Source organism: Dama dama, chromosome 3 (genome assembly GCF_033118175.1).
Source record: "Dama dama isolate Ldn47 chromosome 3, ASM3311817v1, whole genome shotgun sequence".
Lineage (NCBI taxonomy): Eukaryota > Metazoa > Chordata > Mammalia > Artiodactyla > Cervidae > Dama > Dama dama.
The window spans coordinates 46,600,549-46,615,525 of NC_083683.1; the positions used below are offsets into that span (position 1 = coordinate 46,600,549).

The 14,977-nt window shown below is 42.1% G+C and overlaps 2 protein-coding genes across 6 annotated transcripts in view; both read right to left on the reverse strand.

The window, feature by feature from the left end:
* Positions 1 to 4,803: 4,803 nt before the first annotated feature.
* The window catches only part of SPATS2 (spermatogenesis associated serine rich 2), a 168,901-nt gene continuing 158,727 nt past the window's right edge, over positions 4,804 to 14,977 (reverse strand). For all 5 annotated transcript variants that reach the window (XM_061128460.1, XM_061128451.1, XM_061128477.1 and 2 more), the window contains 4 exons: positions 12,167 to 12,276; positions 9,155 to 9,257; positions 7,746 to 7,960; positions 4,804 to 6,057 (listed from right to left, as the gene is read on the reverse strand). In XM_061128460.1, coding sequence (XP_060984443.1) covers positions 5,746 to 6,057; positions 7,746 to 7,960; positions 9,155 to 9,257; positions 12,167 to 12,276 — 740 coding nt within the window. In that variant the 3' untranslated portion in view covers positions 4,804 to 5,745. The remainder of the gene's footprint in view (positions 6,058 to 7,745; positions 7,961 to 9,154; positions 9,258 to 12,166; positions 12,277 to 14,977) is intronic.
* LOC133049035 (MORN repeat-containing protein 4-like) lies at positions 6,137 to 7,343 on the reverse strand. Its single transcript, XM_061132985.1, has 2 exons — positions 7,335 to 7,343; positions 6,137 to 6,804 (listed from the first exon to the last, which is right to left on the reverse strand). The coding sequence occupies exons 1-2, from the start codon at positions 7,341 to 7,343 to the stop codon at positions 6,274 to 6,276; spliced, it is 540 nt and encodes a 179-aa protein (XP_060988968.1). The 3' UTR covers positions 6,137 to 6,273.

A 14,977-nucleotide genomic window follows, 5' to 3' on the forward strand; every position in this document is an offset into this window, starting at 1 on the left:
TGAACCACACACACACACACACACACACACACACACACGGGCATTTTGATGTTACCGACTGTGAACAGCCACCTGGACTTCAGGCTGTGGGGGAGACACTGCAGTGGACCACAAGCCCCACCTACTTGGATTCGGCAAGGGAGTAAGTCTGAGAAATGCTCTCAGTCTCTCACCGAGTTTGAGCAACACCAGAAAATGGGTTTGTTTGAAATCTAGTTACAGAGAAAGCCTAACTGGGTTAAGTTGAAGAGAGACATAAAAAGGAGACCTGACTTTTCCCTGGGGAATAGAGTGGGTGGTATTTGTTCCTGCTGTTTTGACGGCTGTGAAGGGGCGGGTGGGCTGGAGAACAGTTGTGCTGATGGTGGTGATGGTGGGTGAGTTTCCTCACCCAGAAAAATCTTCAGCTAGCGTTTCCCCGGTAGGGAGTCACAGTGTAGGTAAGGAAACTCCCTCGGCACCTTCAGGGAAATGACAGCCCCTCGCTGTCCCCAGGGAGATGCTGTCACAGCCCCGCTCCCTGTTTGTCCTGGTTGGCACCATCAGCATCTGGGCCATGTCACCCTGAGTAGTTCAGAAACTGGGGTGGGGTGGGGCACAGGGGGGCATCTGAGGGGGGTGGTGCTTTCCTGACAGTTGTCAGGACAGATGTGCTGGAGGGATATACACTCAAAAGAAAAGAGCTTTGCAAGGAATAGGATGACTCAAGTATTATTATTTATGTATTCCTTTGGTTAATTAGGTCTGTATGGCTGGAGATTGGGGAAGTCTTTCATGCGATTTTTAACAGGGCGGGAGAGACAGAAAAGCAAAGAGTTAGTGAATGTTTAACTTGTCACAGGTTAGCCTGGACATGAGGATCCTGCTCTCCAGCACCTGCTTGATACCTCCCCTACCCCTCTGTGAAGCAGTGACCATTGTCTTCACTTCCCAGTTCAAGAAGAGGTTCAGAGATGCTATTTGTCCAAGGTTAATGAGCCACATAGCTACCAAGTTATAAAGCCAAAATTAAAATCCAAATATATGTCTCAAAGGGCTTCCCAGGTGGCACAAGTGGTAAAGAATCCGCCTGCAATGCAGGAAGACACAGAAGAGATGTGGGTTCAATCCCTGGGTGGGGAAGATCCTGTGGAGGAGGGCATGGCAACCCACTCCAGTATTCTTGCCTAGAGAAGCCCATGGACAGAGGAGCCTGGCGGGCTGCAGTCCATGGGGTTGCAGAGTGGAAATGACAGGAGACACTTAGGATATATGCATATGTATCAAAATCCCAGGGTTCTTCCACTCTACCGCACTGCCTGGCCACCAGACACTGCTTCTGTTTAAGGAGCAGCTAAGTGCTCTCGTTCCTTTACCTGTGAAGTGGGTGAGGAAAGAGCTGGGACCTCTTGGCCTCAGAACTCAGCAGAGTGCCTAGCACCCAGAAGGTGCCTCAACGTTTAAAGGCAAGAATGCGTTCAGGTGGCTCAAACTACCGGAAGTCTAGCTGGGCTAGTTTTACAGTATGTTGTTCTGGCTCTAGCGTTATGGTCTGGTACTCTGAACTGGTTAAAATACTGACAAAATAGTTCCTTGAATCAGTTGCTGACCTCCAGACATGTACCATTTTGGATACCTGTTTCTTCCATGAAGTGTGCTTCTCTGTGGATATAATTTTACCCAGATGGGATAAGGTGGGATAAAACCTGTAGATTAGGCAAGACAAACCCTCACTCTGTTCGGTCAGATGGCAGGAATTCCAGGATGACAAGCCATTACTCGAATGAACTTCTCCAAAAGCAGAGGCTCACAGATTGATAACCATGTGTCGTGGCTTTTCCAGGCCACTCCCAACCTAACATAGTTCATCTTGTTGTACCCCATACATACTTTCATACTCACAAGACTACACCCTTTGTTTGGGATTCTGAAATATAAACCACCGAACAAGTGCCTAATCACCCACTGGTATAGATCTAGTTGAAGCACAGGCCCTGTGAGTAGTGCTGCTCCATTTTACTCACAGAAGACAGCAAGGCTCTTCGATGCAATACTACTTATTACCTTGTATTGTTTTATTTGTATATGTCAGCTGTCCCAAGTAGTTTATCAGCCCCACGAAAGGCTGTGTTTTAATTATCTTTCTCTCTCCTTAGCTTCCAGCTCAGCAACTATAAAAAGCACTCCCAAACATTGTTGGTAAGAGTGTAAAACCATGCATCTTTTAAGAGTACTTTATCAGTAACTGTATGGTCTAACAATTCCACTCCTAGGAGTTTATCCTAAAGATACACTCTCATATGTGATGAGTGACATATGTATTAAGAGATGCTCATTTGAGCAATACTTGTAATAGTAAAAAACTGAAAATCATCATTAGGGACTGGTTGAACTAATTATGATGAATTTATACAATGAGATACTATGCAACCATAGAAAGAACAGGTATATTTATGTATACCAACGTTAAGAGGCCTAAGCAGTGTACTTTCTTCTGATATACGTGTATCAATATAGCAAATCTCTGAAGGCAGATGAGAAACTTAACAGTGGTTGCCTCTGGAGAGGGAATACATAGTCCAGAGTGGGATGGAAGCTTATTTTTCATCATATATCCATTTGAACTGTTTAGGTTTGTTTTTTTTTTTTTTTTCAAAAAACTATGCACATATATTGATTTTTCTTAAAGCCAAACAGAAACTAGTTATAAAAAGCAAGGACAAATTAAAAAAAGAAAGCAAGTTGTTTAGGAATATGCATAATATGATTTCCATTTATGTAAAAGAGAGAAAATATGTTTGCATGTTTGGATTTAGAAAGTTTGTGGCAAGTTATATAAGAAACTTATCAGTAATTTCTTCTGGGGAGTGGGACAAGGTAGCCAAGTATTTTTTTACTTTCACATCATGTATCCTTTTGTAACTTGAAAAAAATGAGCCTGTATTAGGTTTTTTAAAAGTTAATTTAAAAAACTGCTGTAAATAAGGGGCCCATGACATATTTAATGTACCTAAAGAAACCATGCTAATTTAAATTTTCTCTCTCATGTGGCACATAATTGACAAATCTAAACCTGAAGTTTCAATCCTATCTCCTAGTCTGGGAAAGGACACGAGATTGATCCGTAGGACAAAATAGAAAGGGAAGGAAACATGATGATTAGGTAGGATGTTTCTGTACACACAGCAGGAACTGCCCAGGGTACAGAGCCTCCCTTCTCTTGGAAGGAAGAGCTGTCATGGGGAGCAAAGGATGAGCTGCACAGTTCAAACTTAAGATAAATCTAACTTCTCCTCACTGAAGAAAGTCAAACTGGCAAATTTAGGAGCAGAATATTTACAACATGAGATCCTAAATTAATTATGGTATAGACATATTATCTAAAAAAAGAATGGTGGAATGCATATAGTATGTTCCTTTAATAAAAAACAAAACCAAAAATTAAAAGCCTAGGTATGTATGTGTATATGTACATATATGCTTTGAAAAAGCGTTGTAAGGATATATGCCAAATTATTAACAGTCATTACCCCCGAGGAATAGAATGGGAACATGGAAAACTTTTTTTCCTTTTACACTTGTGCATTATTTGATATTTTATTTTATTAAAGATTTTTTTTTTTTTGATGTGGACCATTTTTAAAGTCTGTATTAAATCTGTTACAATATTGCTTCTGTTTTATGTTTTGGTTTTTTGGCCATGATACGTGGGATCTTAACTGCCTGACCAGGGATCAAACCTGCACCCCCTGCACGGGAAGAAGTCTCAACCACCAGACCACCAGGAAGTCCCTATTTGATATTTTAAATGCTACTTTTGTAATTAAAAACAGTGTGTAAAAAAAAAAAAGCTTCATAACTTTCAAACTTTTTGTGGTCCTAGAAAAATATCTTCAAATGTTTTTCTATAAGGAAATTTTAATTTCAACTTCAAGGCAGTTTTGACAAACATGTGGCTTCCCATCTGTTTAGGTGGTTAAATACAGTCTTGCCTGGATACAGAGATAGCCTCATAATCCTTCAAGGCCACTGCGATCTCAATACACTTTATTTCCTATAAAGTGTAGGTGAGCAATTAATCAAAGACGCCGGACTTTTTTCCTAAATAAGAGCACCTGGATGGTGTTGTTGGATAAATTCCCCCAAATGAGGTAGCCAGCCCCTTAGAAAATAGCTTCCTAGCACTCCCTGACTACTGTTTTCTTTACTGAAAGACACACACACACTCTTTCTCTCTCGATCTGTGCAACCAACCTGAACCCTGGCAGTTCAGCTTCAGCCGAAGGGCCAGGGGAAGCCCCGAGGCAGCTAGGTTCTGCACCACCGCCACTTACAGCCTGGGCAGCAGACTTGGGAGAACAAACGCTGAGAAGAAAAAGCTCTGCTGTTATTAAATCATAGAGGCTGGGGCAGCTATGGGGCGGCCGTCTGACACCGGCACCAGCTGCCACATGCAGGAACCCAATTACGTAGTGACAACCACTATTCCTGTGAAGGGACAGGGTGGAGGACAGGGGTGTAGACAGAGCCTCTGGCTGCCTGGTGGAGCTATTGGCAGTTGATTTTTCAGAGCTGGTAGGTTCTCCTTTGGAAAGTTACCCTTCCGTCTCCTACAGACCTCTTCCCAAGAGAAACAGCTGCATCTGCTCACCCTGACTTTTGTATTTAATCTGGTTCTGAAGCTAAAGCAGTGGACAAATGACTGAGAAACTGGATACCCTCACTGAAGCCCCAAACAAGCTGTCCAAGTGACTTCTACCCCATGAGGCCCAGAGAAAAACAATAATGAAATGAAGTTGCTTCCTGCAGTGAAACAAACGTGGGAACATTTATGCAATTGTTTTTATTTATTCAACTCTAAAGATTGACTGCAGCAATTTTTGGACGGTTGACACCTTAGATTAATACTAATTATATTGCTATAAATTTGGTTCAGGGTCAGAATAGGAATCAGGAAAGAGGGAGAACAATAGCAACAAAAATCTTCAAACACTGAAATGAAGAAATACTTTTTTCCCTTGAATTAATGCTACTTTCCCATAGACTTCCCTAGACTGGTTTGCAGCCTAAGGTAACAGAAAACAAGGCTTGGGCATATGGAAGAAACCGCAGGTTAAGCTATGTTGCCAAGCGAGAGACTAAAACCGCAATCTGAGTGTCAGTCTCAGGCACAGTCTAGGAGCACAGGCAGATTCTCCAATGTGTCCCAGGGTTCTTCCATCTTCACCTATTCAATTTCCCCTTTTCTGGCTAATTCAGGGCTGTACACAACCCCCTCGCTGCCTCTCCTGGTCACGCTGTTGTTTACAGGGAAATTGACAGGCACGTGCGGCTTCTGCTTAGACGGAAAGGCAGCAAGACCAGCTGTGATCCATCTCCTCCTGAATGCCTGGACAGTTGGGTTGGCTGAGGAAGGCTTCTTCAGGCCTCTGGAAGGCCTGGAGCACCAGGAAGAACACTGCTTACCCTTGGGAAACCTGGCAACAGTTGCCTGTGATTTCTGGTGGAAATGACCAGTCAGAATCAATCCATCTCACTGGGAAAGGTCAAGAGAAAAAAAAAACAAACAGCTTCCCTTCCAAAAATGGTAAAGAGGAAACAAGGAGAGAAGAAACCAAAATACTCAGAATGGCAAAATATTTAGAATGGCATAAAAAGTGATATGCGTAAACTTTTTTGTTATTAAATCTAACTATAAGTTTCCTAAAGTCCAGTTACCAAGTTGAATTGTGTGGGAAAGAAGAGAGAGACCGGCTGGCATTTTCCTCAAGAGTTTACAACTTCAGGCTGAGAGGTCCTCGGTTTGCGCTGGGGGAGCCCTTTCCTGAATGAGGGCTTGGGTGGGCCAGGCTCCATGCTGGCTCCAGTCCCATTGGTCCCTGCAGAGTGAGCCTGGCCCCGTTCACTAGTGTTTCCTGGTGCCTGGGATGGAGCACTCTGGTACCTGGAACCAGATGAATACCATGAGCTATTTCTGTAACGACCCATGCTGTCATGTCGCCCTTGGTTCGTGGGGTCACTGGACTTCGGGCCTTGTGGCCTGTAGCCTTGTCCTCCTCGTCTGTTTCCTGGCAATACCTAAGGATAAAAGAATACAATGTTCAGAGCACAGCGGTATAAGGGCACCCCATGTGTGCCAGTTCAAGGTACAGGAGTATTCTTTTTTTAAATGACTGATGGTTTTATTGGCAAAAGTAACTAGATAGTGTATGAAGTTATTTCAGATGACAGATTTAGTTGTTTCCTTATAAGTAAAAGCTGCAATTACCACATTAAAACTTTAATGCAGGCTATCTACATATGGAGTTTTAGCCTCAGGCCTGGAGCAGCTGTGAAATGAAAGTTACTGCACCATTCTAGTCCTTGGATATCAGTATATTGTCCTTCGCCTTCCACCCTGTTTTCATTGAAATTTCCAGTGTACTTTGCTCCAGTTGGGAATGTATAAGTTCCCAGTCCATGAAACATAATGTCCTTAAAGTGTCCTTCATATACTGCTCCTGAAAAATGCTCAAGTTCTCCAAAACCATTCATCTTGTCATCTTTCCAGCTTCCTGTGTAGACAATCCCATTCGGAGTGGTATGAATACCTATTCCATTTCTCTCAATGACTCCAGAAGATGTTCTTGTACCGTCCCCATCATACTTGTCACCATTTGGAAATATAAAGTTTATCTTAAATACTTCAGGAGTTGACACAGGGCTGCAGGACAGATTTTCTGGACTCTGCGATTCCCCCGGGCCGCCAGCTCCGTGGCCTGGAGGAACGGTACAGGAGTATTCTGAGAGCCTAGCAGTGGTATCCCATGCTTGGGACTCGGTTCTCTCTTAATACTCACAGAATTTGGTCAGCTGATCCAACCTAGACCTAATGAGAACTCATAAATCTTTCACTATCTCCCCCCTGCCTTTCACCTCAGGCTCCTCTCCACTGAAGAGCTTTTCTTTAGCTGGGCTGAGGAAGAAAAAACATTCTCTGGGGCTGTTATAAGCCCTCAACTGGGCAAGTGTCTGATCACATGTCTGAATTTTGTAGATCACAAGCCATTGGTAAAGATAATGAAGATGTGAATAATAAAATAAGCTTCACTATGATCTACTTTGCTATATATCATGAACCACAGATTAAATCACTCTGCTGTGACATTTAACACATTCACAGTACAACCCAGAGAGCTCATGGCATAGGATTTTATTTTTGTCCTCCAATTCCAATGTAATACCAGTCTGAAGAATTACTTACTTCAGGGTAATTCACAGCACTGCCTTGGATGGCTCTTATGGTATCTCCTTCAAATCAAGGAAAAGCAACTATGGATTCTGCTCAACTTTCTAGTGTCTGCTCCCTGCCCTACCTGGTTCATGCTCCTCTCTCTCCGGGGTATGCTCTCCCTGGGCTTCCAGGGAGCTGCTGCTTCAGTCGCATTCTGGCTAACCTACCACTGTGGTGCTTTCCACCTCCAGATGGGTGCACGACTCCCAGTGTGACCAATTACCAGGCAAGACTACTGCCTACGACAGCGAGGATCACTGCCAACATCAGAAAGTCAGTAGTCCTGGCAACGGGAAATCTAAACTGGCTGGTGAACTGGAACATACACACCAAACCCTTTCTCTGGAACTAACTGAGGCCAGAGGGATTCAAGATAGGTGTGGAAGGGGCATAAAGACAAGTGGGTCATGTACTGAGTTATCGGCATTTAAACTGTGACAACCTGGTTTAAAAGCTTTTCTGCCTAACCTGCTCAGTGTGGAAGCTAGGTTACCTCTCGATGAGGCTGGTAGGATCGGCCACCAGAGTTTGCTGTGGTTGTAGAAGTCTCCCCTGGTGCTGAGTTTTTCTTGTTAGCACTTGTAAGGCTGGGAGCAGAGGCACAGGTGGAAGCAGCAGTAGCAGAGGTATCACACGGGTTACTCAAAGACATAGATGTAACCGAGCTACATCGAGATCGGGTGGAATAGCTGTTCTTTGGATGGGATACTGAGACAGAAATATGAGAAAGATGTGGTCACGTGATAGAAAAGCATGACTGGTAATGTTCTTCCTGTTTCTCCATTCCACAATGAGCAATTTAGGATAAAGAACTGTCTGAGTATTTGTAAAGCTAAGCTTTTAAGGAGGTAACAGGAAGGAAAACCTCCCTTCTGCCCTCTTCCTCCACTCCTTCCAAATCCCCACGGCTTTGTAACAATCCATCAGAGTGGCCCATCCCCCCACCAACTAATGATTTCTTGGCGTTCCTACCACCTCAATGCCTGGCTTCGGCTCCAGTGGCTGACTAAGCCTAGGAACAATAGTATGAGCCATATGTTCAGTTTCCTATGCAAGGAACATTCTAAAGCACTGACTTCGCAAAGAAAGAAAAAGTTAAATGAAAAGCTAAATTCTTTTTTAAACATTTGAATGATGCAAGATGAGTTACGTACAAACAGAACTAGTCTTCACAACAAATATCTATCTTCCTAAGGTTCTTTCTGCAAACGTTAACTCCAAATTAAAAATATCAGTCTAGTTGAAAAATATTAACATTTTCAAGTTTTGTCAGAATTCAATGGTTTAAAAGTAGTCCCTAGATTTTTTTCCTTGGTTTTAAGCCTGGGCTAATGTTGAGTTCACAATCCCTGCCCTAAGTCCAACATTTATTTCACGTTTACGCTGAGACTTAAAGAACAGAAGAGCTGAGCTCAGGTTCTCTGGGTCTGACTGATGCATTACTTACAAGCGCTCATCTTAGAGGCATCTCTGTTCCCGCCTCCTCGCCCCCCACCATCCCGGTTATGTGCCAGGCCGAGCAGGTAGTGTTACCTCCATTTTGGAGAGGAGTAAGCTGAGGGCAGCATACAGAGTATAGACACAGGGATTCAAACCTGGTCTGACTCCAGTGCACATGCTCTTTACACTGTAGCCAAACACCTCGCAGCTCAGCAGAAAATGATGAAAAAACCACCACAGATTTAGGGAGCTGGGAAATGCCCATCCTCAGAGCTCAAAGCATCTGTGTTCACTGACTTGTTAAGTGTCTCTGAGTCCCTTTTCATAAAAGCAAGCAAGCAAACCAAAACCCAAGAGGGAGGGAGAATCAGGGGAGAAGCCAGTTAGCACTTCAGTCTCTAGTTTGGAGAGGGTGGTGGTCTCCTCATCGTCTCCAGCACCCTGCATCTCTCACCATCTCACCTTGTCCAAATGAATCAATGTTCTTCTTCAGGGTCTCTACATCACAGGTGAATCGGGCCACTCGTCCCAGATCCTCATCATATTTACGTTCACTAACAAAGTGCTGGAGAAAAGACAAAGACAAACCTCCAGATGAGACAAACAATGTATGGGATTTCTAGCTTGCTATGCAATGTAGGAGAGCTGGCTTCAATTCCTGGGCCAGGAAGATGCCCTGGAGAAGGAAATGGCAACCCATTCCAGTATTCTTGCCTGGAGAATTCCATGGACAGAGGAGCCTGGAAGGCTACAGTCCACGGGGTCACAAGAGTCGGAAACGACTTAATGACTAAACCAACCATAAACAGATGAACAGGATTACTTTCAACTGATTTCTTTTTGTGCTTCAAATTTCACTAAGTGGTCATATATTACCAATGCTGGGTGGCTGACAAAATCCAGCCATTTTCTTTAAGAGTCCAAAGATAAGTCCATTTGGGAGCTTTATGAAATGCTGTATGATGGTCATTAGGTGTAAATTAAGAGAAACTGAAGGAAGGAGAAGGAACTCACAATGGAGGGCCATCTTTCTCTCCACTGTTGGCTACTCTCCACACTGCTCCACTATATACACAGGCAGAGGCAGCAAAATGTCCATAGTTACAACAATGATTCCATTTAAATAAATGGTTTGGTGTTCTTTAATAGAAACTTCCTTAGGAAACCCACTGCACCTCTTTATACAAAGTAGGATTTGTTAGCCCTTGAAATAGGAACAATTTCTTGAGTTGGAAAATCATTCATGTGAAAAGTCAGCTTTGCAAATCAGAAGAGTTTCTGCTGCAAGTAATTTAATCCTTTTAAGCAGACTGAGCCGAGAAGTAACCAACTTCTTGGGTCAAAAACTAACTATACTATAGAAATAGTGGAACTAGAAAAATGTCAGGAATAAAGTGCTTCTGGGGTCTATTTCAATAAACAATTTCTAACATAGCCTGGAATCACTTTTTCAGTTGAAAAAGAGAATAAGAAAGAAAAGTTAAAGACCTAGATACAATTTGGGAGAACTGAACTACTCAGAGCAGTACTTTGTCTGGGGGTGTCCTAATTCCACTATGGATTTTCAAGGGGTAGAATCAAATGAATCACAATCCTTGGGATGCGCCTAGAAGCAATAACTGGGAGAGAAGGAATAACAATTAGTTTTCGGCCTTGAAGTCCTAAAGCTTCAGAGTATATTGTGGCTCAGGAAAGCTCATGAATCTCTATAACAAAGCCTTCAGACATGTAATATCAGTCTGAGATTAATTCTGAAGCAAATTCTAGGGTTTGCTGAGCCAAAGACATAACAGGAATGACGGAAATAAAATGATCTGGAAATAAGACATTTAAATTGCATAGCACCCACTTCAGTACACTGAAAACGTGGAGAAACAGATCCTTAGTCAGCCTGCAGAAATATTTCTAGCAGCTCTTCAACCACGTGGGAAGGGAAACAGATGAAGCCTATGAAAGCCAGAATTCTTATCTAATTCCAAAGGGGTTTCCGGCTTCTCCCAGATAGCTGAATGAGACTGACTGGCATCAATACGAGGAAGACTCTCTATAAAATTTAGCAAAATAGCCTTGTTAATCAGAAAATGGTACTTTAAAACTTGCATTGCTGGCTTCACTATTTCTCCCCAGTACAGTCTAAGGGGAAGGGGCGAGGGGATAACACATATAGGTTTGCATGAAACACCAGGTCAGTATAGTAACCAGGATGCCTGTAAGGTCTCAGATGATCTTCTATCTGTGCTTTTATTTTCCAAAGGCTGTTATAAAACCTCCCCAGCAAGTATTCCTCTTGAATATGGCAGTAAATTTCACACTACAGAAAGAGCAGAGTTAGGTCTTGGGAGCAGAGAAGGCCAACTCCCCTGGTTCATACAGCTCACAGGTGAGAAACAATTAATAAGAATGCTGGTGTCTACAACTACCCATGATTAACCTAGCCTCTCTTGGGTTCCCATCTTAGTCTCAGAAATACTGTTCTTTACATAAGAATTTAAAACGTCTGAGTATTGAATCCAAGTAATATTTATAGACAGATTACAATATAACCAACATCTCAAACTGCTCATTTTTCTCTTATAAAATCAGAATTGACCAACCAACTATTTAAATGTCTACTGAACACCTACTAGGTGTCAAGGCACTATGCCAGGGCCCTGGAGACACAGTAGTGCCTATCAAGTGAGGAAGACAGATTACTCAACTACACATACAATTATAAGTGTGCTAGGAAGGCACAAAGAGGGGATGTGACAGGAAAGCCAGAAAGGATGAGGAGATCAGGAATGAGATGTGAGCTGGAATGGTGGGGGGTAGGGGGTTGGGGGGGAGTGGGGGAGAAAGGAGGGAAAAGAATGTTCTGGGCAGATGGGAAAGCATGTGCAACAGCCCTGACAGGAGGGAACAGGTATGCCTGTGAAAGGAGAGCTAGCACGGCTGAAGCACTGGGAACAAGGGGACAATGTGCAAAGGATGGCAGTAGAGCCAGACCATACGGAGCCCTACAGGCTGTTAAGCATTAGAGCCTATTCTGAAAGTAATGGGAAGTCTGAAGCAGGGTCTGAAGTGTGAGGAACAGATATGAACAGGTGAGGAGGGCAAGGTGGTGGCCAAGTGGAGAACTGGAATCAGTTAAGAGGCTACTACAGAAGTCAAAGCAAGAGATCACAGTAGCTTGATCATAATGGTGGTGGTGGAGACAAAGAGAAAAGGTCAGATCTGAGATTGTGCAGAAGGTCAAATGGACAGGGTCTGCTGATAGATTTAAATGTGGGAAAAGGAGAAACTTCCTAAGGTTTCCACTTTGGACACTGGGCAGATGACAGTACCACTTACAGAGCAAGAGAACTTGGAAAAGGGCCAGGTTTGGGAAGAAGGGGTCATGAATTCAATATATTAGATATCACCATGAATTATGGAGATTTGTTACTTTAGTCCCTGAGGGTAAGAAGAAAGGCAGAAAAGAGAAGGAAGTTTTACCTTGATATCAGCTCTGAGCTCGACCAACTGCTCTTCTGACATCCGAACAGCCACATCAGTCATTTTCTTTAGAAGTTCGGCTTTCTTTTGACGGCTAAGCAAAATTTCCACTGTAGAGGGAAAGGGAGCATGACTCTTAGGGTCTGCTAAATAGGACAAAGAAGGACTGGAAATACAGGCCTTGCAGTGTGTACTCGCACTGCCAAAGGCTTAGCTGCCCACCCACCCAGAAAGTGAAAATACCAAAGGTCCAGTTTTCACCTTCTTGAGGAACTCCGAAGGCAGTTAATATGGTAAACACTTCTTATGACTCATAAAGACTCACAAATCATTTGTCATTTTTCTCTCTCCTCTTCCCAATTAAAAAAAATTTATTAAGAAGCATGTACACTGGGACTTTCCTGGTGGTCCAGTGGTTAACACTCTGCACTCTCAATGCAGAGGGCATGGGTCTGGTCCCTGGTCAGGGACTAGATCCCACAAGCTTCAACTAAGAGTTCACACACTGCAACTACAGATCCTGCATGCTGCAACTAAGACCCGGTACAGCCAAACAAATAAATTAAAACTTCCACTTGACTCTGTGTTCCCCTCCCTGGGAGAAACCACTGACAACAATTTTTCATGTATATTTCCCTAATATACTCTCTGCATATACGGAATACCACAACACTCAAGTTCTCTAATGATGCATATTTAGATTGTTCACAGCCCTTTTTTTGTAGAATAACTTTTTAAACATTTTAATTAGAAAAAAATGTTTTTCGGCCGCACTGTGGATCTTAGTTACCTGACCAGGGATGGAACCTGAGCCCCCTGAAGTAGAAATTTGAAGTCTTAACCACTGGACTGCCAGGGAAGTCTGTTTACTGCTTTTAAAAAAGCATCATCTTAAAAAAAAAAAAAAAAGCATCATCTTCAGTTTGCACCAAGGTACATAAATCAGGTATGGCCACAAAAGATAACAGACAATAAGGAGTCTCTCAGAGTAAAGAGCCAGGGACTACAGAGGACAAACACCCTGTAAGGTTGGCTGGGGAGAAGAAGAGAGAAGCCTGGGTCCCTTATATCATTTTGGAGATGCCCTACAGCCCTGGACTGCTTACTTCTGGGCCTTTCATTTCATGAGAGAAAAAGAACCTCACATTTATTTAGGCCATTCCGTGGCACGCAGTTACACTCAATTCCTAACTGTTATGCACAGAATCCTGTAACCTACTGAGAAATTAGCCAAATTTAGGTTAGGAAAAAAATAGAATTTTTAAAGAGCTACATCCGATGTTAGAGAGCTGGAATGTCTTATAGCAGGTTTACTCAGTCTGATTTGCCACAAATATGGATGGGCTGCCAATACCCATGTCAGGTTAATCAACAAGGGCACACTTCTGCAATAAATTAGGAACATGCATACAAAAGTTTCTCAACACAAAGGCCCAACAAATACAAACGATTTATTGGTCTGGCTCCTAAGGTAAAATCTATTTGTCATTTGTATCAAATTCACTTTCTCTCAGCTTCAGCATTCTAGGATTCTAAGATAAAATTACAAATCTCAAGATGGAGAAATGTGTCAAGTACAGATTTCTACACATAGCATATAATTCAGAGAGCCTAAGTATATGATCTTGGACAAGTCACATTTTTCCAAGGAACTAATTTTTTCATTTATGAAATGAAAAAAATTAAGAAGTCAGAAAACCTAAATCTCCCATAAGGTTGATGTTAAGATCAGATATGAATGAGTGTGTAAAACCCTAAACTGTGAAGTACTATGAATATATAACTAATAAAACTATAATACATAAAAAAGAAATTTGATATTATTGGTAAAAGAGTAATTACATTAGTGTCATTGAGAACTAGGATTTTTAGCATGGGAGCAAGAAGATACTGATATAAAATTGATGAATTTGAGCAAAACTCTGTAGCTCTGAATTTGATACTAAAAGATTGGCCATGAATTGATAGTTGGTTAAGGATGGGTGCTGGGGGGGGCGGGGGGCGGTGCAGGTAATTATATCAGCCTCTCTATTTGAAATATGCTAAAATTTTTCTATAAAAGATATATTTTATTTTTTTATTTTTATTTTTTTTAAAGATATGTTTTAAAAAGCACCTTCTTCTCAACAATAAGGACTATGTCTTTTTTCCTCTCTGAAACTTCACCTTCAAAAAGAGAATACATCGGTACAAGAATGGACTGAGACTGTCACTAGAAATTTCAGGATATACCACTAAATTTAAGTGAAATCTCACCTCTGAAAAACAATGGATGGCATCTCTGCTATGTATCCAACACTTTGTTAAAATGGATCAAAACTGAACTCAACTCAGTGCTTCAAAGCTGCCTCCTCTGACCCAAGACCACAGACACAAATGATTTAACTGTGAGTCCTCTCAACCTATATCCATTCTCAACAGTTTGAGAGCAGGTTAAAAGAAACAACCTTCCTAATTACAAATCTGTCATTCAATGCACGAAGGTAAAAACTGCTGAAAAGCCCTAAATCAATGCCATTGTACAAAGTGCAGTTGACATTCTCTTCTTTTCATACAGCTGTCTATGTTTAACCTAACCCTTAACAGAAATGACAAAAACAGCTTATCTGGGTTCTTCTGTACAAAATCCCACAAATTCAACTTAGACTATTCTTCCAGCAACTGTTTTAGTAATCTTTCAGAGTCCTAGTCATGGGTATCCTGAACCCTCAGCCAAGGATAACAGACACTGAGTGAAGCTTCAACAAACTGAGAATACAAAGTTCTGCAGAGGTAATGAGAGGGATATATATATTAATTGTAGGCAACCTG